The following is a 24,687-nucleotide window of genomic DNA, read 5'->3' as shown; positions in this document are numbered from 1 at the left end:
ACAGAGGCCCAGGCCTGTGGGTGTGAGGAAGGCGTGGGATGTCAACAACAACCTACTCACCAGGCTTCAACGATGAGCAGCACTGGACACAGCGCACAAGGTGGTCTCCGAGCAACCCAGCTGCCCTGCGCAGGGACAGGCGGTGGGCGAGGACCCCGGGATTGCCCAGCTCCCACCTGGAGGAGGTGGGGTTCAGCCAGGTCTTGCTAACTCTGAAACCTGGCTTCTGTCCTTTTTTCCAAATGATTGTCTTTCCTGACAAGAATACAATGTTCTCACACTGTTCAGCCTTACGGTCTTCAGTTCCAGACAGGCGGAATGATGATCCCGGCCAGCCTCTGAATCCAGACGCACTTCATGGCTCAGTAGCTAAGACAGCACCAGTTTTAAGCACCGCTTTTGCAGACAGTTAGGACATAATGTCCATCTTCGCATCATTTTAAAAAAAAAACTACTCAGGTAATACATGCTCATTAAGTTCTTTATTTAATTTCCTTTTGAGCACTCACTGATTATTACAGAGTGGTTTCTCTGTGACAGCTTGGTGATGACAAGAACTGTTTCCACAAATAAGAAAAAATCCTCTCGCACCACACTGGTTTATTCTGATTATTATTATTATTATTAACTCAGTTATATTATTAACTCAGTCATTCACTAGGAGCACATTTACTGAGCACAGTCTGTTTGACCTCAAGGGTTCTGGACATGTAAGTCATGTGCCCGTCACCCAGCAGCTCCCGCTTACCCGGTTGGGCTCCATAATTCCCTGACAGCTGTCATGGGAGTTCAGGGTCCTCAACCCTCACCTACCCCAAGGCAGCAGAAATCAGGGACCTGGCTGTGTATCTCATGGGAGATGAATTCTTTGCTGTCACAGAGTGACAACAAGCTCTAAATAATCCATGGTTACGTCACAAGTTGGGGTCATCCAGGTGTTTGCCCGCCTACCTTCTCCCTGCCCTGAGGCCATGTCATTAATCAGAGGAAAACCTCCATTTTGTGAATTGCATCTTGACCACAGCATGGGCAAAAGGGAGGGGTAGATGAGAGATGTGGACTCATTCCTAGAAGTGCTGACGTGGGGGGCCCAAGATGGCCAACGCCTTGTCCAAGGCTGCCGGCCATGGAGAGAGACCAGCTGATCCCCTGCTCCTCTGTGCAGTTTGCTGCTCTGCCCAGCTGCCGTGCCACATGCTAAGACCAAAGTTCACTGACAAATAAACTGGCTTCCTCCTCAAGTCATCCTAATCCCAACCACATAGAGTCTATGATGTCTTCTTGTTTTTAATTCCAAAGGAAGGTGTTGTTTCTATTTCCTGCAGCTCCTTTTGCAAATGAGTTTTATCCACTGGACAAAGAATGGGAAAAGGGGGGACCTCAGTATTCCGGGGGGCAGCCCTCTCATCCAGACCAATAGCTTTTGGGGGCCAGTGGCATCCCATGCTGACCAGCATGCTGGCCCCAAGAAGCTGACTTTTCCCTCTCCATACTTGCCCTTCACCGGAGACAAGATTAGGGTTGACAGAAGGACCCAGAGCCCATGGCCCAGAGCAGTCTCATTTTTGTAGGAGGAGATCTGCCCCTTCAGTTGTGAGGTAGCTCTTGTGCAGGGCTTGGGCCAGGCTCTCACAGCCAGGCTGGGAGTCTTGCTCCAGCCAGGAGGCCCCAGACCCCCACTCAAGCATTACCCCAAGTTAGATATCCCGCAGTCACGTTGGCATTTACATTTCAATGGAGTATTTCCAATTCAGTGAATGGGAAATTGCTCTGTAATTTCCAAAAGCAATTAATTATGCAGAAAATTTTGCATCCAAGGAAAACAAGAATTTGTGCAAAGTTCCACTCCAGGCTGGAGTTGGGACTTTTCTTCTCCTTCCTCTGTGGTTGTCAGTGTTGTTGGTGAGTGAGGTGGGCTTGAGTGGGCACCCTCGTCGTGCTGGTTCTAGGAAGCGGGCGGCTGGAGGCCTCAGTCTGGCGTTTGTAAAGGAAGGTGGGGATTCCGTTCTTCCCAGGGCAGCTCTAGGGACTAAGGGAGGTATCTACACAAATGCATCAACACCGTGCCTGCCGCCTAACACCGCAAACACTCAATAAATTATGTCCGTCACTCTTTGCATGTAAGCTGTTATCCTAAAGGATAAAGAAGCTTAAATCCCCGATGTAACATACCCTTCCCCTTTAAAGGCAGAGACCTTTAAAGTAGGCTTGGTGGGTGGAGGGGGTAGATTCTTTGCTTTCCACTTCTGTGCACCCACAGCATTGAGCAGTGCGTGGAAATGTCAACGCCGTTATGTGAGACCATGTTGCTAAGCTTTACACGTCACCATCTTTCCAGTGTTGCACCGTTCAAGAAAAGTGGGGGCCAAAGGCGGGGGCGGACCAAGTCCAGAGGTCTTTGGAGCATGTGTCATCTCAAGAACATTCCTGTCGCGAATGGACAATTATCGGCATGCAAAGATAACCTAGTGAGACACGAACGGAGGTGGCCACGAGATTGTTCAGCCCGACGTGCTAAATTCACTATTGTTGAAACTGAATAGGCAGTGGGGGGACCCCTGGCAGCCTCTCGGGGCACATGCTGCTTCAGTGACCCGGAGTAACTGTGAATAAAGGGTTCTCAGAGGGGCTTGGGTCTGAGTCAGTGATGTGAGCGATGCAGCAAAGGGCGGTGACTGACTCAGTGCCACTGAGACTGGTCCCTCCTGTCCTCTGGCTGGTTCTGTGCTGTGAATCATCCCATCAGCCCATTAGGAGGCAAGCCACAGCCGGGGGCAGAGTGGCTTGTGGTGCAGGATTCAGGAGCCCAGAATCTGCAGAGCCAGGGACAGCGTGACAGGAAGGCATGGATGACCGTGATGGTGATAAGGAGGATGATGAGGAGAGTGGCATTTGTGTGACATTTATGATGTGCCAGACCCTGTGCCGAGCCCTTCACCTCATCCCCTGAAGCGGGGCTGTCACTAGCTCCTACCCTGTCTCATGGATGAGGAGGTCACCCAGGTGGAGGCAGTGACGAGAGCCCAGGGGGCCTGTGGGTGACAGAGCCCAGGTTCTGTGTACACTGTGCTGCCCGTCTCTGGTGCGAAGTGGGTGCCTCTTGCAAACGGCCCACAGAATTTTTCCTGAGACGCTCAGCGTGTGTGGAGTTGGATACCTGAGGGGACTCTGTTTTCACAATCGATTCCTCTTAAAACAAAAATTTTAGATAAGAGACCTTTGGATCTCATCCACATAGGGCTCGAGTGCCCCTCACAAAACATATTTCACTTCTCGTTCAAACAGTGGCTTTCTAATTTTTGGTTTCGGGACTCCTTTACACTCTTAAAAGTACTGAGAATCCCAAGGGGTTTTTGTTGGAGGCAGGGGACAGATCTAACTGACACGGTATTGAGAATCAAAGATGAAGAAAGGGTTACATATTTAGTACTTCATTTAAAAATAACATCAAGGGAAAAAAATAACACCAAGAAGCCCATTACGTGTTACTCAAAATAACAGAACATATTTTTATTGAAAATCACTGTATTTACAAAACAAAAAATGTAAGGCAAGTATGGCATTGTTTTCTACTTTTCCAGTCTAGTGTCTGCCCGTAAGACACGCGGGGTCTTCTACTCAGTTAAGCTTTCAGTTTGATGCAGTATCCCACATCTGGTGGCTTCTGGAGAAACAGGATTCTCCAGTGAGAACTTGGGAGACAGAAAGGTAAATCAGAACTTCGTATGGGTAGGAAACAGCTTTGACCTCATGGACCCTAAAAAGGCTGAGATTGCCAGGGTCCCTGGGCCTCACTGTGACAACTGCTGCACTAGAAGGACCAGAATGGTCTCGGGCTGGAAGACGTGTGTGGGCACACATGTTCCCATAGCATCCTTGAGCTAGGACATGCTGTGTGTACCCAACCCGTTCAGCTCTGGCAGGTCAGAATGGTGAGGTTGGGGGAGTCGGGGGCAGTGGAGAGTGCCAGGTGGATTCTGATGGGAATCAGAACTGCTGATTCCCATCAGCCGTCACCCTCAGGGCTGTGTGGCAGGCTGGCGTTCCTGGCCCCTCCGGGTCTCTCACTCTGAGAGAGGCCCTCCTGGTGGGCAGCACCTTCAAGGACGGCCTTTCCTTCTCTGTTCTAGCATGCCAGAGGAGTTGAGTGTCACGTTCTGCTCAGTGAGGCAGAACTCTAGGCTGACGTGTAAAATCCATCTGTGTCCGGAAGACTCAGTGGTACTCTTCTTGTAGGTAGGAGCCCATGCCGCAGGCAAGCCTCTGCTCCTTGGTGTGCTGGGTGGGGTGATACACCTTGATGGGAGCCATCCCACGTGATCATTTGCCATGGCGAGAGCTACGGGATTATCCTGATGTTGGACCTGGGAAAACCCTTCGAGTTACAAATGGCAGGACCCTGGAAGTTTGAGGGTTTGTTGTGAGCGCTCAGCAGTTGAAATTTCTACTGGAGAGTTGGCAGGCTCCATCTGACAGCTTTGAACTTGCTGGGATGGAGGTCTGGAGAGAGAGAATGCCCTCTGTGCAAGAATATTCACCCCAGCATAGGATCTTGATACTGTCCTGCTAGAAAACCTCTCTCTGGAAATAGGCAAAAGCAAAAGGGGAAATACCTCTTCCACGTTCCAGGTTCAAAAATTCAGGTTAAAACATTTTTAGCTGGGTGCTTGGGTGGCTCAGGGGGTTAAGCCTCTGCCTTCAGCTTAGGTCATGATCTCAGGGTCCTGGGATCAAGCCCCACATTGGGCTCTCTGCTCAGCAGGGAGCCTGCTTCCCCTCTCTATATCTGTCTGCCTACTTGTGACCTCTCTCTCTGTCAAATAAATAAATAGAATATTAAAAAAACATTTTAAGCTAAAAATTAGGTATATGGCTTGAGAAATGTGCTTTTTTTGCTTCGCATACTGGCTGGTGGTTGGTTTATTCAATGGCTCAGTAGGACTGCAGTGCCCGGTGCTTTGAGGAACCCAGAGAGTCAGAGACAAGTGAGCCATCTGAACAGTGTGAAAGTGCCCAGCGGAGGGAAGAGATCTGGGCTCGGGGACTTCTCCCAGGTTCTGTTGTTCTGTAGCAGCGGCTCTCCAATGTTAGCTTGCTTTGGGATCAGTTCCTGACTCATGAAGTCTAGGATGGAGCTTGATAACTTGTATTTCTAGAGCATTCCCAGTGATGCTGCTGGAGCCCACACTTGACCGAAGAGCCACGAGAATGTTGACCCAGTTACACTGGTTTGATGGTCTTGCTCTGCTCTCAGAGGGGTCTGCAAAATGGGGCTGAGAAGGAGCAGTAGCCAGATTAGACTTGTGGGGCAGTGAGGAGGGGGCATAGGAGAGGACAGCACGTTGTGGCTGCGGTGTGGGCTGTCAGTCCCGTGGTGGCAGCGGCAGAATGAGGACAACAGTTGAAAGATTCTGTGCTGCACTGATGTCTGGCTCTAATTGGAAGGCTGTGGGGATCCGCTGTGAAAGGCTCTGATACCCACCCCCACCACCCCCCACCCCAGACTAGAGCCTTAGAAGCCAAGGCTACTGAGGAATGGCTACCGCCTGTCTAGTAAATTGGTGCCTGAGCAGCAGGGCTGCCAGGCGGAAGCTTGTCTTCTTTGCAGGGAGGACACAGATAGTTTGTTTTCCGTAGTCTGAGCTTGGCCAGAGATTGGAATTCATTTGGCTGAATTATGCCTGGAAAATATGAAGTAAAACAGAGGGTTTTGAGGTAATTATTTGAAAAGAAATCTTCCTTCCAGAATGACCTTTGGAGCAGTCTTTGACCTGAACCATTCAAATGAGGAATGCTGACATATACACTTTGCTTTGCTCTTGTCACTTTTGCCGAGTGGAAGCATCTGTGGTTGTCAGGAGGAAGTGGGAGTGGGCGGCACTGCTGGTGACGCGCTGTAATGCAGATTACTCAAACACACGCGGGTGTTTGACCTGCCAAAGTGCTATGATTCCATGAGCCCAGGTCTCCTTGAACCTAGGCCTGGACTGTGCATAGTGTGGTCTCACACTAGCTCGCTGCTTGTCGTAAGAGAGGGACAGTGGAGGATATTGGTGGTGGGAGGCCAGACGCCATATCCCAAAGGAACCTGATCTCTGTCCTTGACCCTGTCTCACCATGGCCACCGCCTCATACCCAGTGTCTTGGATGGACGGTGTATAATGTCTGGTCATTGGAAGGTTAGTGCCTTGTGGGAGCCATCTGCAGTCTGGGCCAGGCACTGGGCTGGCTGAGGCTGGACTGCCAAGCTCAAGGTGAGCCTTCTTGGCGCTGGGTGCCTGAATGCTGATATGGCCTTACATGTCTACCCTGAAGCCCTCAGGCTGCACCCCAGCATCCCTGGGCTCAGAGAAAGCAGAAGGGGTGCTTTCTGGGTGTACAAGAGGTACCAGCAAACACTGCCTGTCCGCTGGAATCTGTTCCAACCCACAAGGGAGAGCACCCCTCAAGGGAGCTAGACTAAGTGTTCCTTGTCCACTTGGGGCGGGGGTGACCCAGCTGAAGCCGTTTCCATGCGGGGTCTGGCCCTCCCTGGCTGAGGCTCCTGATAATCTACTAGGTTATACCTGCTCTTTCATGTGAAGGAGGAGAGACACCTGCTCCATTCCCTGCCTCGCAGGACTTAGGGGTTGTGGGGGAGGAGAGAGAAAGAGCCAGCACTGGAACACCTTGAGTGTAGTCACAGTAACATTCCTATCCAGCCCTTTTCTGTGCCAGGCAGTGGGTCCTGGACCTCAGTCCTCCCCATATGGGGGGATGCAGAGATGAAACACAGCAGCAGGGACCATGGAGCTTTGAACCTGTGGTCCGACTTCAGGACTTCTGGATTTTTAAACCATGATGCCCCACACTAACAAGCTCTGGGAAGGGGCTACACATGTGTCTCCTCTTCCAGGAAGGCACCAAGGAGATGACCCCAGCCTGGCCAGCTCCTGCCAGATGCCTCCTGTCTCTGGCCTCAAGAGTGTTCTCTGCAGTCCAGAGAGGGCTTGTTGGGGAGGCTGCTGACTTCTCCCCATGGGCCTGTCTTACAGCCCTCACTTCTTGACTTCAGTAGCACCCTCTGGGGGGAGTGTATACACAGCCAGGGGTGGGGAAGGGGTGCTCAGTGAGGGAAGTCATGGGCTGAGGGACTTCTTCACACAGCTGTATTATGGGATTGCATTCAGCCTTACTGAACGGTAACAACAGATATTACTTTTTTATGTTTTTAAACTGCAAACACTATTAAACTGAAAGGATGCCCACTCATTCTGTCATTACACTTTATTGGACCCGGTAAATATCACTTACATCCACTTAAATCAGATTTCAGCTTCTCAAGCACACAATTCTTGTCAAAATGGCATCAAAAGCCCAAGACTGAAATTTTAAAATTGAGCGTTCATTTTCCTATCCGTGTTGTGGGGGTGAGTAGGAACTGGAGAACCTATGGTTTTCTTTGGAAAATTTGGCTCTAACTCTTAACCAGCTCCATGACTTCAGCTGGATGTTGACCTTTCTGGACCCCACTGTCCTCCACTGTAAAGGAAGGCTAACCCCAGTGATCAGGCTGTTGTGTGTTCATTGACACGGGCCTACAAAGCATTGCCCACAGTGACTGGCTCTAAGGACAAGCAGTTGGGGGAGGCTCCCAGGAGACCCCCAAGTGCACTGTGAGTGGGTTACAGGAAGCCCGGAGCTCACCTGGTTGGGTAGACTGGTTGAGGGGACGGTGTCCTAGAAAATGATGTGGACCATAGAAACCACCTCCTCAGCTCTAAAGAATAAAGGGGGAAATGTTTTAAATTCAGCAGAGAGTGTTAGGGAAAATGTGGAAAATGGGGCTGAGGTGTGGGGGAGGGGCTGCTCTTGACAAGAGGACATTCAGTGTGAGAATGGATTACCAAGGAGAGTTTTGGATATTCTGGAAAAGGGGGCGTTACCTGATAGCAAAGGAATAAGTGATTTATTCTTTTGACGTGTAACACCACAATTCCCTGTCTCCTGAGCATTGGCCCATCCGGAAAGGAAGATATTAGGGACTAGTTGTTTGCTGAGCTCAAAGACTCTGTTGACCTTAAAACAACTTGCCTGGAAGAAAAACGACCTAGTGTATATTTACTATTGAACATAATTTTCCTTAGGAAGTCTGCAACCCTATTAAAGATTAATAGGGAATCTTATTTTCATATGTTTCTGCTTAAAGTCTATTTGTGCAAGTGTAGGCTGTTAGCCATTCAGACATCCGTTTACCTTCTTCCTCCACCCCCTCCCAGGGCAGGCAGAAGCTAGGCTCTTTTAATGTGCGGAAGGTAGATTAACATTCTGCTGAGCTTGGGGCTCAGGTACCACAGAGGTGTTTAGCACTTGTCCTTTGGGGGTAAGGGCAAAGGGAGGAATTTTGCAAATTATTAAAGTCAAGAGAGCCTGTGTAATTTCAATTTTTCATCTTCTGGGAACCCCCAAAGAAGCAAGGTTTGACTGAAGGAGGCCAGGCAGCATTTGGGATAATTTCTAGAATTTACTTATGTTTCTCTAAAGTAATTAGAGTTCAGTTTCTCTGGCTCTAAGCATTACACGATGCAACGCTTCTTTCCGAGGGGTCAGATAGCACCTCCTTAAATTTATACCGGCCTGATGCCAGCCAGCTCAGTAGAGGACCACATCTGGGGACCACATGTAGTGACCTGTGGAATTGCCCTGAACTGTTTCTGAGTGTGATTCCATTGGCCTATAAAACACATTCCTCTGCTGGAAGATGCGGAGGACTCACAGAAGGCGTCGCTCTTTCGTCATAACAGTAGGATTAAGCCTGATGTTATTTGAGCACATATAGACCTTGGACATGTAAATTAGTGATCTCAGGATGAAGCATTTCATACACCAAATTATTAGCAGAAGAATTTGAAGAAAAAGATTACTGTGACTGTCTCTACCCTAAGGCTTCATAGAGGTCTCAAGGGCAGTGTGGACCTCCTGGGCTGGTCCCAAGCAAAACAGAAGACACCACACTGATGAATCCTATCCTCCTCCAGGAAACTGGAGTTCATACACAGGGGCTAGGTGCCTGGCATGCTCATCTTCCAGGACTGCTGTGAAGGCTTTGCTGTCATTCAACTGGAGTAGTCAAGCTTCAGAGAAGTTAAGGTATTCACCTCAAATGCCATGTTTGGCAAGTGGTTGAATTCAAACTGAAGACCTGGTCCATTTTCAAATTCTGTATTCAAAACCTCTACTCTAGGGGCACCTGGGTGGCTCAGTGGATTAGGCCGCTGCCTTCGGCTCAGGTCATGATCTCAGGGTCCTGGGATCGAGTCCTACATCGGGCTCTCTGCTCAGCAGGGTGCCTGCTTCCCTCTCTCTCTCTCTCTGCCTGCCTCTCCGTCTACTTGTGATCTCTCTCTGTCAAATAAATAAATAAAATCTTTAAAAACAAAAAAAAACCAAAAAAAAAACACCTCTACTCTACACTGACTTTTAGAAGAGTTTTTGTTTTCTGTTGCTTTTACAGCAGGTTGCCACAAACATGGTAGCTTTAACACAAATTGATTCTCTTATGTTTCTAGACATCGGAAGCCATACACAGGTCTTGTGGGGCTGAAATCCAAGTGCCCGCAGGACTGAGTTCCTTTTGGAGGATCTAGGGACAAATCCATTTCCTTGACTTTTGCCCACACGCATTCTTTGTCTCATGGCCCCATCTTCGAAATCAGTAAAAGCTGGTCCAGTCTTTTGCACATGGCATCTGACCTCCTCATCTGCCTTCTTCTTATACTTTTAAAGATCTTATGATTATGTTGAGCCCACCTGGGTGATCCAGAAGAATCTGCTCACCTGAAGACCTGAAACTACAATCACACATTCCAAGGCCTTTTCATCACCATGCCAAGTAACATGTTCACACTGTCTGTGGTTCCAGGATTAGAGTATAGACATCTTCTGTCTATAGTAGTTTATCTTGAATTGCAGAACAGATTAGTCCCCTACTACTACAGTAGTATATCATGAATTGCAGAACAGATTAGTCCCCGGTCATTGCTAGAAATCACGGAGCCAAGTATGTAACTTTCATCCAGCCAAGGGTATGTGTGCATTTTGCAGTAATAGTACTACTCCCTCTGTCTGATTTTTCAGTGGCCCCAAAGACCTTCACTCCATTTACATTTATCTGTTGCATCAAGGAAAGCTACATCTGAAGGCATCTTGAAATTCTTTCTAAAGTGAGAGTGGGCATAAATAATTCAGTAAAACCATGGAGGGTGACCTTTGCTGCCCCAGGGGTGCCTGAGCAGTTAGTTGACTTGGGGCTTCTCAGGTTCCCGGGTTGAATGTAAGGTAACTGCTATAATTCACTCCTGAAGATGGAGGGGCCTGCAGAGTTTAACGAAGTAAATTCATCCCATGTTGGTCTAGAGTTTTAAGGAGTGGCTGTACTGATGAAAGATTGGTTGAGCATCTAGATTTCTGTTTCTCCTTGTGGCCCAAAGCCACAACACTGATGACTAATTCTTGTGCAGAAATATGAAAGACTGATTGGATAAGATGGACTCTCAAAGAGTTTTGGCTGATTTGTCACAGACCGTTAGTAGATATCTGAATGATAATTTAATCATCCAGAAAACCTCAAATTTCTCTTTTCCTTCCATTGCTTCCCATAAAACCAAGCACTGTCCAAGTGGAGTTTTGTGCACCGGAGGACATCTCGTAGCGTGGATAATACAGAACAACTTTATTTGCCTTGGCCGTGTAGCCAGCGTAGGACTGTTGGCAGGGTCTTTGTGCCCGAGGGGGACTTACAGTTTGCTTTTACTATGACCATCCGTGAGTCCGTGGAGAGATTGGAGAGGGGGGTGGAGGGAGGAGTTCTGGCCCGAGGGCAGCTCTGGGGCATCCGACCCAAGGCTGCCAAGAGCCCCTTCACTGTTGGAATGGATTCCCTTGCCAACTGCCATAGCTTACTTTTCAGATTTTCCACATAGAGATTAGCTGTCAAACCCTGTCAACCCCTCCGCAGCTGTTGATTGACAGCTGTCAGTGCTTGTGCAAGGTGGCTTCGTGAGGGGTGCCGAGATTGATCAGATGCCGACCTGGACGCCCTTCAGGGGGCTGCTGCTGTTTCACGTCCTCAGAAAGGCTAAGGAAACACGGCATCTCTGCCCTGCGGCGTGCTTGCCCGGAACCCTCACCCTGGAGAGAATCCCCAAGCAGGACACAGGGACTAAAGCCCTGGGTGACACCTGCACTTCCCGAAGTCCTTCCTTGGAAGGGCTTTGTCACTGCACCAGGGGGCGAGCCCTGAAGGTGGTGATCATAGCCTCCTGTGACCCACATGCTGGGCCAAGAGCTACCAAGGAGCTGGACGAGCAGCTGTGATCAGGGTTCCCCAGGGCAAGTGAGGACAGCGGCGTGTATTAAATGGGTTGTAGCATCCCAAGTATCACGATGAAGCTGAGCAGGGCTTTGGGAGGAACAGGGCAAACCTCTTCTTGGTTGCGAGAGCCGTATTGTGCCAGGAAACAGAGACGTTAGACAAAGTTTCTTGGACCTCACAGTACTTTCCCGAAAACAGAGGGTCACAGTTTGGCTAAGTCAATGAGAAGTCCATTAACTGGTTGGGCTTTAATCGTCCCACCAGGGTGGAAACCCACATCAGGGGGCTGAAAAACTCAAGGTGTGCAGAGCTGCGGGTATGTGTGTCTGGGGGTGTGAACCTGCCCCAGAATTGCCCCAGGGAAGCCACACTCTCTCACGGGCCTGGGGAAGACCCTGGCTTTCTGAAGGGCAACCTGCGCATCCCCCCAGCTCTGCAGACTGTGCCCCAGAGAACATGCTGCCCCCCCGCCGGAAGCTCGCATGCTCCCACAAAGTGGGGAACAGCAAGGCAAGAAAACACCTCTGCAGAATGTCTTGAATATAGGCTCTGATCTGCGAGAGGATGCTTTCCAGATGTGCTCTCGGTAGGCTGCTGGGGAAGAAGGGCTAAGATAATTTTCTAAAAACGGAACGAGAAAAATCTGTTTTGTGTCACCGTATCAGAAAAATCACCATTCTAGAACTCTTGCTTTGTCATCCCGGTGCTAATATTAGCAGCATGTTTTTCAAATTATTTTTATTCTGCATAAGAGATTAACAGTATTAACAAACTCACTGATATTTCGTCATTTAAAAAATATGTCTTTCCCCCTAAGCCCCAGGGGGAAAAGGAGCTTTTTCTTAAAAATGCCTTTATTCTATGAGCTCATATGACTGAGGTATTAAGTAACACCACAGGATTCCTGGCTTCAGACTTCTGAAATTTGTTTTGGTCAGAGTCACTCCACAGACATAGACTCCATATGTGATACAAGGGGCTGGTGGAAGGCAGGCTAAGAGGCATGTCCCCCTGTGTTGAGCTTGCTGTGGGTCTGGGCTACAAGGGCTTCATGTTGAAATGGACCAGAAATTGGGGAGAAAAAAAAAAGAAGGGATAGGATATGAAAATGTATTGGGTAATGTGTATTCTGGGTCCTGAGTGAGGAGCTTTATAGAACTTTCCATGAGTTCTCACAGCAGCCACGTAAAACGACTGTGAATGGCATTTGCCCCATTTTCCAGGTGAAGAAATGGAGTTGGAGAAGTGAACTAGTTTGCTAAGATGTGAGAAGATGAAAGGTCTAGCTGGGGCTAGAGACAGGTGCATGTCCCTCTTGGGCCTGGCGTGCTTTGTTTCCTCGGACTTTTGTTTCCTCTAATTAAGAAAACCTTTCTAGACTACATGGCTTGCTTTGAAAACTGAGACTTGAAAGCCCTGATGGTCACGCTGTGGTCAGAGACAAATGCTAGTCATTTCTTACACAAGCGGGTGAATAAAGGGACCCCTTCCCAAGGTTCTGGGTTTGGACCAGTCAGTCAAGCTCTGCAGTCCTGAATGGACACCAGTGGCGGCCCCAAAGCCCCTCAGTAAAGGGAAGCCTAATGCATCGATAGACTCTCCAGGCTCAGGTTCAGGGTCCTGGATGCATCCATGACCCCTGCTGGGCTCCCGAATGCCATTCGGAGCGCTCATCGAGGCTAGAGTCAGTGGAACAGCATTAGGCTCTGAAGAACAATCTGGCCAAATGGTGGGAGGGGGAGAGCAGTTATACACTCAATAACTTAAATCATCTCCCTGGGAACTTGAGGTCCAACCCCCTCTGCATTTTCCCCTTCTAGGGCTGACATCTGCCATCTGCCACACCCACCGTGTGACTCAGGGCAGGAGCTTAACCTTTTGGCCTTCGGTTTTCTTACATGGGAGATGAGGGGGTCCACTAGAGAAATCTGTACAAACCCAATGCCTAGACGCAAAATCATGTTTCATGGCAAAGTAGACTCGTGGGTAAGAACAATAATAACGCTTTGAAAACAAGTACTCTTTTTTCCCAAGTATCTTCAAGCAGCCCTAGATTTTATCGTTGAAGTGTAAGGGAAATCTAAGGAGTCAGCAACGAATGTGGGAGTTCTGGGTAGTTCATGTCCGAGGCTGGATCTCACTCAGGACCTCACGATTCCTGGTCCAGAGCTCATTTCCATGAATGACACAGCTTATGTCCAAGTGTAGGATTCATCCTGGAAAAAAAAAAAAAAAAGAAAGAAACAACAAACATTTAAAAGAATAGGATGATCCAGGAGGAGTTAAAGTGGGCATTACTAGTATGTTGGATTTTTTTTTAACCTGTTTGCTATAACACTATTTTCCTAAAAATGTTACAGAAAAAGTAGGTAAATGATTTCTCCCCCACTGTCAAAAGACCATTTGCTGTTTGAGAAGACTCTCCTAGATCTTATCATTAGAACCATTTTTCTATTTCCAGTTAGCAGCACGCTTCCCTTAGTGTGATATGTTCTGCATAAACCACTGTTTTTCTCCTCTGCCGGTTTGCTAAGGCTACCTTGGCATTTACTGTGTTTTCCTCCTTTCTAAGGGTGGGAATTTTCTCTTTCGGAGGGAGATACATTTCTACATTATTGCCTATTCATTTCCTTTTCATTTTCTTAGAGAAAATCAGGTTCATCACTGCTTGTAGTCATGGAGATTTCATGTCTGCAGAAGAGATCCAATTGTGGAATTTCTTTGTTAATCCCACACTGGACATTTAAGCTTTTGTGTTTGGATCAGTGCAGCCCAGGCAGGGGAGCGACCACAACAGGCTACAACGAGACTCTTTAACCCAAGGTGGGCAGGGCAAGTGTGTGCAGTGAGGGCTGTCCATGGACGCTGGGGGCCGGGGCATAGCAGGTGCTCAGGCCGTGGTTGGTGACTGGGCAGGTGAAGATCTTAAGCTCGAACCTGCGAGACGCTTGCCTCCCATGGTGCAGTGAACTCTGTATGGCCTCATCTTCCTCTCAGACTGGCCCCCCCACACCCCTGCCCTGTGCCGAGCTGCCTATGCCTCGATTCTGCCCCTCCTTTCGACAGTCTTGACTTCCGTTCTAGTAAAACCTGCTTCTGGTGCATCCTCCTTTCTTCCTCTCCTTCAGGCCTTCAGGTCTCCCCAGTGGCTCCCCACTGGCTGCAGTCTCCTAAGCAGCCATGTCTCCCACTGGCCAGTGTCCTGCCTCCCCATTGCTGCTAGGACAGTGAGGGCATGGGATACGTCTCAAGCAAATCTTTGCTGAGCAGCTGAGAGATCCAAAAAGTCTTCCCAACATGCAAATCTGATCATGTTACTCCTTTGTTTAAAAACCTTCAGTAGGGGTGCCTGGGTGGCTGGGTCAGTCAAGCGTCTGCCTTGGGCTCAGATCATGATCACAGGGTCCTGCGATGGAGTCTTGCATCAGGCCCCCTGCTCAGCACGGAGCCTGCTTCTTGTTCTCCTTCTGCCTCTTTTCCTGCTCATTCTTCCTTTCACTCTCTCTCTCAAATAAATAAATAAAATCTTAAAACATAAAATTAAATTCAAGTAAAAACCTTCAGTGGTTCCCAGTGGTTTGAGGATAAAATCCAAACTCTGAGATCATTCAAGGCTCTTCAAGCCCTTGCCATCTCATCACCTGTCATTCACCATTTGCATCCCGTGGCTTGGCCATCCCACGGGGACAGCTAACAATTTTCCGGGTGATACGTGTGTTGCAGTTGCGAATGATTTCCAGCTCTGGAGTCAGATTGAATGTGGTCGTGTTCCAGCTCCACCACAGAGCTCTGTGACCTGGAGGGAGTTCACTTAAACTCTCTTTGCCTCAGTTTCTTCATCTGCAAAATGGGACTGATAGTATCACCTGCTAAGGTTGGTGTATTAAATGTGTGCACACATGTCAAGCTCTTAAATCAGTCTCTGGCACATACAGACATTCCATTATCATAACCCCGGGTGTTGTATGAACTTACTGACTCTATCCTGTGCTGCCTCCTTCTGCCGGAGATATCCCCTCCGCCTCTGCCTGATGGACCCGAGCCATCCTCTGACTCCCAATCCCCATATCACGGCCTCTCTGGAACGAACGTCTCTAGCCAAGGAGTGTTAAAAGCTTAAGTCGTGGACTTATAGCCTGGTTCTGCTACTCACTATTTACTCTAGTCTAAACTTGTTAAGCTGTGGTTTCCTCCTTAGTGAAATTCAGATAAGAAAATAATTGCCTCTACCTTATTAAGAGTTCTCAGGGAAAAATATAAATACATACCTAGCATATGCTAAATACTTCATTCATGTTATATATTATTTTATTAGCAGCCTTTCTGCCTTTCTGCAATAGCCTTTCTACAGTAATACTGCCTACTCACAGTATTATTGTCATCTGTTTCCTTGTTTGTCTAGGTGGGTGATTCGAATTCAGAGACAGAACTTAATGCCTCTCAGGCACTTGACGCATCATTCAGGCCACGGAACTGTGGAACTGACAAGGACTCAGTGGCTTTATCGATACATGTAACCATCTGTAACCATTTTCATATGTTGCTTTAAGAGATTTCCGAGGACCATGTCCGTAAGAGAAGATGTTAGGAAGGAAGGGTCTTTGAGAGGCCCTAACAACTGGCGAGTAAATGGTCCTATACCATTTTATTTGGCCCAAAGATGACTGGGAATAAAGGGGAAGCCAGACTGGATGGGCTGGGACTTCACTCCCAAGACGTGACACGGGCTTTATCAATAGGAATAAATACCTCCTGCTGGTCTTCAAACAGGGTCGTGCCAATACATGCTAAGTAGCTGATTATCCAAGAACGACACAGAGCCCTGATGTGGCGGGTGTTTGCCCATCACCGCGGTGCAAATACTCCCTCCAAGGTTACTCTCAAAACACCACTGTGATGTTAACCCACTTGCAAGGATGGACCAGACATCCAGGCATGGACTCCCTCCAGCACAACACTGTGTAAACCTCAGTTTTTCTATCTGTAAAATGTGAGTCCTCTGAAGTTACAGTCCTGTCTCCAAGTAGAAATGTTGGTGGGTCAAATGAGAGAGGAAAAAAAAAAAAAACAACAGGCAAATGTTGGTGTTTGGGCAACGCTGCCTGTGCTCATCATCATCCTGAAACTCTGTCCACTGGCCGTGGGCATCTTAGGACCGGGATCTGTGCTGACAGTCTTCTGTCACAAACCAGCCCGTCCGGGCTTCTGCTCAGAGCCATGTATCTGGTTTTATCCTCCCAATCAGGGTTCTGCTCTGCGCAGCAGACTGACTCAATTAGCCTTTCATTCCAGAGTCCAATTGTGCGTCAATTCTGAGGTTGTTAAGCAAAATGAGTCTGGTGGCATTAGCCTCGCGCTGAAGGATAGTAATCCGCATCGTGGTGCCGTTCAGTTAATAGTCTGCTTGAGAGACTATGAGAAACGGGGACTCGGAGACAAAGCGACCTTTTGTCTGTCTCTGGGGGACAGGCTGGGAGTGCAGGGCTGCCAGGTCAGAGAGCTGCTCAGGTTGTGGGCAACGCTGGAAGCCCAGCTGCCTGAACCACAGTTGGCCTTTGCAAAGTTAGAAGCCCAGCGGCACCAGATCATTAACTTTCATGACTGGGAAAATTCTTCTGAAATTAACACTCAGTCCAAGCTGGATGCCATTGGAGTCCGTTGAGCAAGCCCGAGCCACCTTTAGGGATTTCCTCGGAAAAATGAATCCTCTAACCAGGCTACAGAAAATGGCCAGGTTTTATGCCTTCCAGTGTGTTCAATTAGAGTCAGAAAACACCAACGAGGCTTAGACGGTGGGAGATCCAGGCACGCAGACGGGCTCACACTCAAGTCTCATTTGGAGGATTTTGCCAAGACCCTTAGCTTCAGCACATGGCCCTGCTTGGGATGTGGGATGTGGGGGCCTCTCTGAGGACTTTCAGGTGCCGTGCGAAGAAAGTAAAGCTTTGTTGTAGCACCTGCCCTGGGGATTGACAGTGATGGGACCAGGCACACATGGATGGGGCCCAGATGGGCGCAGCTCGGGAGGCTCAGATACCCCGGCTTAAAAGGGTTTGAGGAGAGACCAGACCCTCACAGACCCCCTGCAGCCTTTGCAGTGTGCTATGAACTCAGACAATTTCATTGGGCCTCTTAACTCCCCGCTAGCTACGATTGTAGTAAAGGGACACATAATGGGCTTCCTGCAGAACTTTTACAAACCTCTGTGATCTCCACACACGCTACCTTGCTCTGCCCTGCCACGCAAGCTCGCACATAACCCAAGGTATGCTAAGTAAACACAGTTTTTTGGGTGGAAGGAGGAAAAAACAGCACTATGTATGTTGTCTGCCAATTTGGGTATGCTGAAGAAAAAAGAACCGAGACAACCATCCATTGTCTCCCATAATTGCTGGATAATTTAAATTCTCTTGAAGTCCATTGTGTTCTTCGCTCAGAAGCAGAGCTGTTGTCTGCTGAGATGACCTCGGCAGTGGCCCCACTCTCATTCAGGATCTCTCCAACAATATGCTCTTCAGACTGAAAAACAGCCAGTTGGCCTTCTGCCTCCCCAGACCAGCGTGTCTGTGGCCCCTCTCCATCTCCGGGGCTCTGCAGTTTTGCCACCACTCATGGCTTCCCAGTGGACTGCGCTGGCCCCTGGGCAGCTTCCCAGCTGTGGACAGTGCAGCCATGGTCAGCGGCCCCTCCAGGCACCTCCTCCCCCAGAAGGCCCCATCACACAGTGAAATGGTGCCTCAAGTGAGCATCGCCTGTCCCTCCTTCGGTTCTGGAGCAGTGAGCCCCTCCTCAGTGTCACTTGGCAGGAATCAATCCCTATCCCCTGGGCTGGGGAGTGAGAGATAACTTACAAGACAAATACACATATTTTTAAAGCCAGCAGGAATTACGGGAGCAGATGGGCTGTAGGATCCTATTTGGATGCCAGGGACATGTTTCTGTATAAAGTAAATATTTTCCCAGTGTAGATCTCTGGTGAGTGTGTAGAGAAGCATATTTCCTAAAGATGCAAATAAGTCTGTCAGAAATAAATATTGAGTGGAAACTTCAAAGCATCTAGATTTCTCCAGTTATAGGCCCTGAAGACTTCTCCGCAAATAAGCAGACACACAGGTGGGCAGAGGGCTGGGGGAAGGAGGGGACGGTTGGGTAGGGGAGTTGGACAAGAGGGGGTGCTCACATCCTAAGAGCTCACACTTTCTTTTTTTTTTCCTTTTGGTGCGGAAAAAGGTGTATTGACGAAGGAACAAAGAAAAGTTACGTTGGTCCAGAAGTTTAGGGTATTTCAAAACACACAGCTTACCCTTTCTCCCCATTGCAGATCTCGCCTTGCAGATTTTTTTACCAACTGCCAACCCGAGTCAAGGTCCGCCAGCAGCTGTCTGAAGGAAAACTATGCCGACTGCCTCCTCGCCTACTCAGGGCTTATTGGTAAGATGGGGGAGAAGCAGGACGGGACGGAAATCTGGCTTACAGATGCTCACGGACTCTTTCCATTGTAGCCTGCCACTGTCTGCGAGAGGAAAAATCGCAGTACCCTCTGTCCTGGGGTTTTGATGTTAAGCCCTATAGGACTTACCTGCAGAAAAAAAGAAACCTGGGGATCACGGCTGTGCCTAGGCAGAGGCAGGAAGCAGGGAATCTCCCAGGGCAGGAAGACTGTGGTGTGAGCACCTGAGAAGCATCTCGGGGTGGGGGTGGTGGGGGGCGGGGAACCAACCACACAGAACAATAGGAAAGGAAAAAAAAAAAACAAAACATGGCCATGGAAGAGGGGAGCAATTCCCCCCGAGCTCATTGAATTAGGGCACTTGGAAGTCATTCTGTCTGGGGAAATAAAAAAGGCTGCTCCCCAGAAATGGAAATAAAACCCCTAACTACTGGGGTCCTTCTCACCATTGATATTCTTGGTAATTCAGCTCCGGATGTGCAGGGAGTGAGGTCGCCTGGGATGTTTCCGGGAGAACAGACCTGGCAGAAACAGTGTTTTCTGCCTCTCCACACGGGAAGCGGGTTCTTGGCATTCGGGGCAACAGTGCGTTTAGGGTACGAGTGAGTTAGAAGGTCAGAAGTGAGGCAGATTTGTGTCCGTGGCTAAAAGGGGCAGGCAGGAAGAGAGGCAGGTGTTCCGGGGCCCGGAGCCTGAAGAAGCCCCGGTGGCAGGGCTCCGTCACGACTGACATTTGAGGACAAACGTGTAGTGAAGGCTGTGGAGGGATGAGGGAAATCACACTTGTCAGAAGCATGATGGCTCAGCCACGGCGACTGCACAAGTCACCGGGCAGGAAGAACTTCCCACCAAGAATGACAGCACAGACTCAATTTTTTTTTGTCACCAGAGTGGCTTAAAACTGGCAAGAGCTTTCGGGAATATCAATGATGGCACTTAATGGGGGGGTATTACAGGTGCCTGCCCACTCATCCCAGCGTTTTTTTTTTAAAGAATACCTGTGTTCTCTTGGCCAAGACCTTTCCCCAATGCTGTTTACCATTTTTGGGGCTGTATCCCAATGAGTGTAACTTCCTTGAGTCAATATCCCAAATTCGCATTCGCTCTTTCCTTTTCTTAAGTAAGTTGATCTCTACGAGGGGTTACTTATCAACTATGGAATTACAGGTGTGAGCAACAATGGAGATAATTAAGCCGTGCTCATTATAAAAAGTTAAAAAAAAAAATACAGAGAAACCCAAAGGAGACAGCTGGAAGGATCGACAACTCTACTCCCAGATATAATCCCTATGAATACCTCAGTCCATATCCTTCTAGGCATATGTGTTTATTAAATCCTCCATGAGTGGCCAAGGCACAGGGCTACCAGGCATTTCTGGCTTGGAAGCCATCACACGCCCAGGATGATGAACTACTTATCATATAATGGAATGAAATGGTTGAAGCAATGCATTTTACAGACCAAAATTTATTTCCATCTTGGGTCTGGATCTTTCCCTCCGCACTGGTCATTGGGTTCTAGTGTCTTTCAGGACAAAGCTTGCGCCTGTTTCTTCCATATGTCAGGGACCCATCATGGTGTCCGGCATTCACTGGCTACTTAGTAGACACATTTTAACCTCTGGACTCAGGGTTTGGGGTACCTTCTCCTTTCTCATCCAAATTAAGTACTTACTCTCTGTTGTGGGTCAAAGTTCCCATCCCAAGGTATAACAGGAGATAATGTAGTTTGAATTAGTAAGGAATGTAGGGTAAAAAAGACATATCCTTGACTTAGAAGAGCTTACAAAGAATTTTTTTTTCCTGTAGTGAACAAAATATATCCTGTGACTCACTGACCACTATTACTTTTATGTCCACAAAATACAGAAAAACAGAAGGCTTCTTGGCATGACTAGGCATCGCCTGGTGCGAACCACCCAGAAGAAGACATTTGGGTTGTATTAAGCATAAATGCTTTGCTTATTTGTGCCAGCACAGAGCTCATCAGGAAAACCATGAGCATAGGAAGATGTAGGCAAGAGAGACCACCCAGCATTTCTTTGAGGGCTTTTGAGGACTTCTGAGACAATACTCTAGAAGCCATCAGCTTAGAGGATTTCCAGTTCCCTTTCCAATTCCTTCACAACTTGGAAGACTTTATTTAAAGCAGTTGAGTGTCTGGTGAGCAGAGGCCTCGTTATATATGTTCCGGATGTCAGGGAACCCAAAAGATAGCCTCGAAGCTCCCCTGTGTTCCTTTGAAGAAGCCATTTGCTTCTGAGGGAAGTGGATGCAAAGTCCTAAAAGGATTTTTTAAGATATGTGAAACCAGTTCTATCTATTTATGGAGATTAATGACATTTTCAAGAAAATGCAAGGGATTTGGGAACTCATGCATTCAAAGTTAATTCTCTTCTACTCCGTAACATCCATACCATTTGGGCAGAAAAAAACACCCTAAGTGCAGCTCTAGGAGTTCTGTTATAATTTTTTAAGTAAATGTGTAAATTATTTTATGTGCTCAAGATAAATTACCAAGAAAACGCACTGCTTAACATAATTTCCCACTCAGCCAACCCAATGTTTGTAATTATCCGTGGTGTGTCCGTGTCAGAGGAACATTTGTTTCTCCTTAGGCTAGAGGAAAGTCCGTACGATCACATAAGAACAAGGTGCCTTATTTTTACTTTCTTAGGTACAGTCATGACCCCCAACTACATAGACTCCAGTAGCCTCAGCGTGGCCCCATGGTGTGACTGCAGCAACAGTGGGAATGATATAGAAGAGTGCCTGAAATTTTTGAACTTCTTCAAGGACAATACTTGTCTCAGTGAGTTGAAAAAAAAAAAAAAGGGAAGCAAACGCACAAACATGCTTTCCTCTCTGTGTTCAAGCTATACCTTTGTGTTTCTTGTGCCTGCCTCTTCTCTCTCTCTCTCTCTCCTCTCTTTTTTCTGGTGGTGGTGAATCTAGCCTCTCTTGGCCATACGACACGAGGCAGCGGGGAACAGAGCGAGTGGGTACTGCCAAGTCTGTGAATCCAAAGGCCTAAGAGAGCAAGAGATTCAAACAACAGAGGGTGTATCCTGTCAGATAGAACCCTTCTACCCACAGATCAAATTCTGATGTTGGCAACCAGCATGAAGTCTGTTCCAAAGGTTCTTAAAACCTGAGTCCAATATGCGGTGTGAGAAGCTCAGACAAATTAGATGGGGATAAGCCTCCGAGGGCTTGCTGAGGAAAATTAGAACGTGAACATCAACAGCCCCCTGGATGTTCAGGGTTGGCTCAGAGAAGCCATAGTTCTTGAGTGGGATAAGCTGGCAGTGCAGGCGGGAGCCTCAGGATGTCCGTTATCTCGGGAGACAGAGATGAGCACCCGGGAGCTGGGGGGCGGTGGGAAGCTTGCTCCTGCTTGTAAATAGTATCAGCTGTTACTGCCACTTTCTTCAGGCAATATGGAAACCTGTTTCCCAAAGGGAGAGGGAGAGAGAGAGACATGCAGGTGTGAACAGTGGGCACCCATCAGACCGTGCAGGGTCTTCCTTCTATCTGCAGAGATGCTCACCGCTTGAGGGGACGATCCAGCGGACATGCTTGAGGACCCGCTCTCCTTTGGTGGCAGCTGCCGTTAGTGTATTGGGTTCCTTCAACTCACTCCACAGGGAGTGCGATATATACATGATCTCCTTGACTGTTTTCTGCACAAGAGTGCTAGGAGGTGTAGGTAGGAGCTTCTCCATTTCATAGGTGAGTCAACAGCTATTACTCACATGGGTCCTCCAGGCCACAGTTGGATCTGAAGCCTGAGTTCCTCCTTCCGCAGCCCCTGTCCCCCGAGGCTTTTGTGTCGTGCCTGATATCAAAGGGCCCATTGGACGAGAACATATGGCAGAACACCGGGGACCAGGTGGGACTTCCTGGTGAGAGATGTTGAGCCAGCTTCTAGGAATTAAGGTTCAGCCACCCCTCTGAGAGCCGGGAACACTCTCCATGACGGTCTGCTGTCCAGTGACTGATGGCCGGAGAATTAGCTAACAATTTACCATGTGTACATGGAAAAGCTTTTAAGTGTTACTTATTCTAAAACCTCTTTATTGCTTCCTTTGTTGAAAAGACAGATCTAAATGATTTGCTTACTAGGTGCTTCAGTCATGTGGCTGTGACCAAATGCTTTAATCATCTTAAAACTAACACAAGCTTCTGGACACCTAAGGGAAATGGAAAACCACAAAACTAGTGGGACATATGGAGACATTTGCTGAGATATTGGGCGTATCCCCGAACTGAACCTCAGATCTCCTGTTTGGTCTTGACTTAAAAAAAGAAAAAAAAAAAAAAAAATATATATATATATATATATATATATATATATCCTTCTTTTCCACATCCTGCATAGTCTTTTGGCAGAATGCAAGTTTTAATGAAGATAAAGCAATGACAGTATAGGTCAGTGCGAGAAAAGATTGTAGTCACACTGGCTGGAAAACCGCTCCCTCAATGGAGAAATTAAAGGTGTCCCTGCTTAATAATATTTTGGTGAAGGGGAGACTGGTCTGGCTTCATTTTGCTGATGACTTCGCAATAAAAATAAATACATTTGGTCTTCAACAGGGACCAAAGCCAGCCAGAGTTTTCCACAGTCATTCCATTTAGACTTGGATGAGAAGGGGCACAGCCCACCAAAGACACAGGGCCGTCAATTCACATCCTGCAAAAGGCTCTAGAGTAGAAAGAATTAAAATTTGTAGGTTCCAACCCGAATGTCACAACCCAGTTCTGCCCCCTTCAAATTAACCAGCTCTCTCCCAGATTCCTCTATCACGAACACAGCTTTAACCGATCGTTTATTTCTGGTCATTGGGGGGAAACACAGTTATTTTTAAGCCAAAGTGGGTGGCCAGAGTGAGGGGAAGAGAGAAGAATGAGCTGGAGATGGAGGTAGGATCGGAGTTACACTCACTTAGGTCTTTCTCCAGATGCCTCCTTCACCTCCCTGGACCGCTGTATCAGAACTATGCTTCCCCGTCACACTCTCACCCCCCGCTTCATTTCCTCCAGGCGTTTCTCAGCACCGAATAGATTCTGTATTTCACTTAATACCCTCCCCAGCCAGCATGGGCTCTCATTGAGGGCAGGGGCTCTTGTCTATTGCTGCCATCCTTACTGTTCACTGCTGGATGCCCACGCTGCAGAGCCTGGCACGTAGTCCATGCTCCCACTGACGTTTGAGTAAACAAATGAGCAAGTGCACAGACACCCCAGGAAGCAAGACCACCACACGGGAAAAGCTCAGGTAGTACCCATACATGGCAGGGGTCTCCTGGATCTCCGTGTCTGAACAGGAAAGAGGAAGGAGCGTTCTGCAGCTTGTGGTGGTGGTGGTTCTCGGTCATTCGGAGAAACCCGTCCCCCTGTCCCTCTTTCTCTGCATTATACCCACCCGTTAAGCCATGTAAGACCACTAAGAGCAAATTTATATTAATTCGAGGCTGTTTCTTACAGCCTAAAAAATGTAAAGTTTGAGAAAACAAGCTTCCAATTTGCTGAACTTAAAGGATAACAATTTTAGAACAAAATGTCACTTCTAAGAGGAAGATTAGGCTTAAATTATTCTGTCTTGTATATCGGAAGATGCCAGCTAAGAATCATATATTAACAATTTGCACATTCAGGTCTCAAATGGAGGAGTTTGATTTCTTATACAATGAATATGAAATAAAAAATTCCTAAAGCCAGGCCAAATCCCCGAGGACCTGATTAAAAAATGTTTTTAATTCATTTTGGGGAGGGGAACAACACACAACCAATTTACTCTTGCCATAAAAACAATCTAATCCCATGAAATTGTAATAAGCTTTTAAAGTTTTACATTTTAAACTTTTCATTTAAGCAGGGCTGC

At 47.9% G+C, this 24,687-nt stretch overlaps 1 protein-coding gene across 1 annotated transcript in view; it reads left to right on the top strand.

The window, feature by feature from the left end:
• The window catches only part of LOC111145186 (GDNF family receptor alpha 1), a 203,587-nt gene that overhangs the window by 149,582 nt on the left and 29,318 nt on the right, over positions 1-24,687 (top strand). The window contains exons 7-8 of the mRNA XM_022499905.1: positions 18,675-18,784; positions 21,481-21,615. Of these exons, the coding sequence (XP_022355613.1) occupies positions 18,675-18,784; positions 21,481-21,615 (245 nt within the window). The remainder of the gene's footprint in view (positions 1-18,674; positions 18,785-21,480; positions 21,616-24,687) is intronic.

The sequence above is a fragment of the Enhydra lutris genome, unplaced genomic scaffold, assembly GCF_002288905.1.
Source record: "Enhydra lutris kenyoni isolate GAN:26980312 unplaced genomic scaffold, ASM228890v2 scaffoldscaffold12, whole genome shotgun sequence".
Taxonomy (NCBI): domain Eukaryota; kingdom Metazoa; phylum Chordata; class Mammalia; order Carnivora; family Mustelidae; genus Enhydra; species Enhydra lutris.
This window is presented reverse-complemented; position numbering and strand designations above follow the sequence as displayed.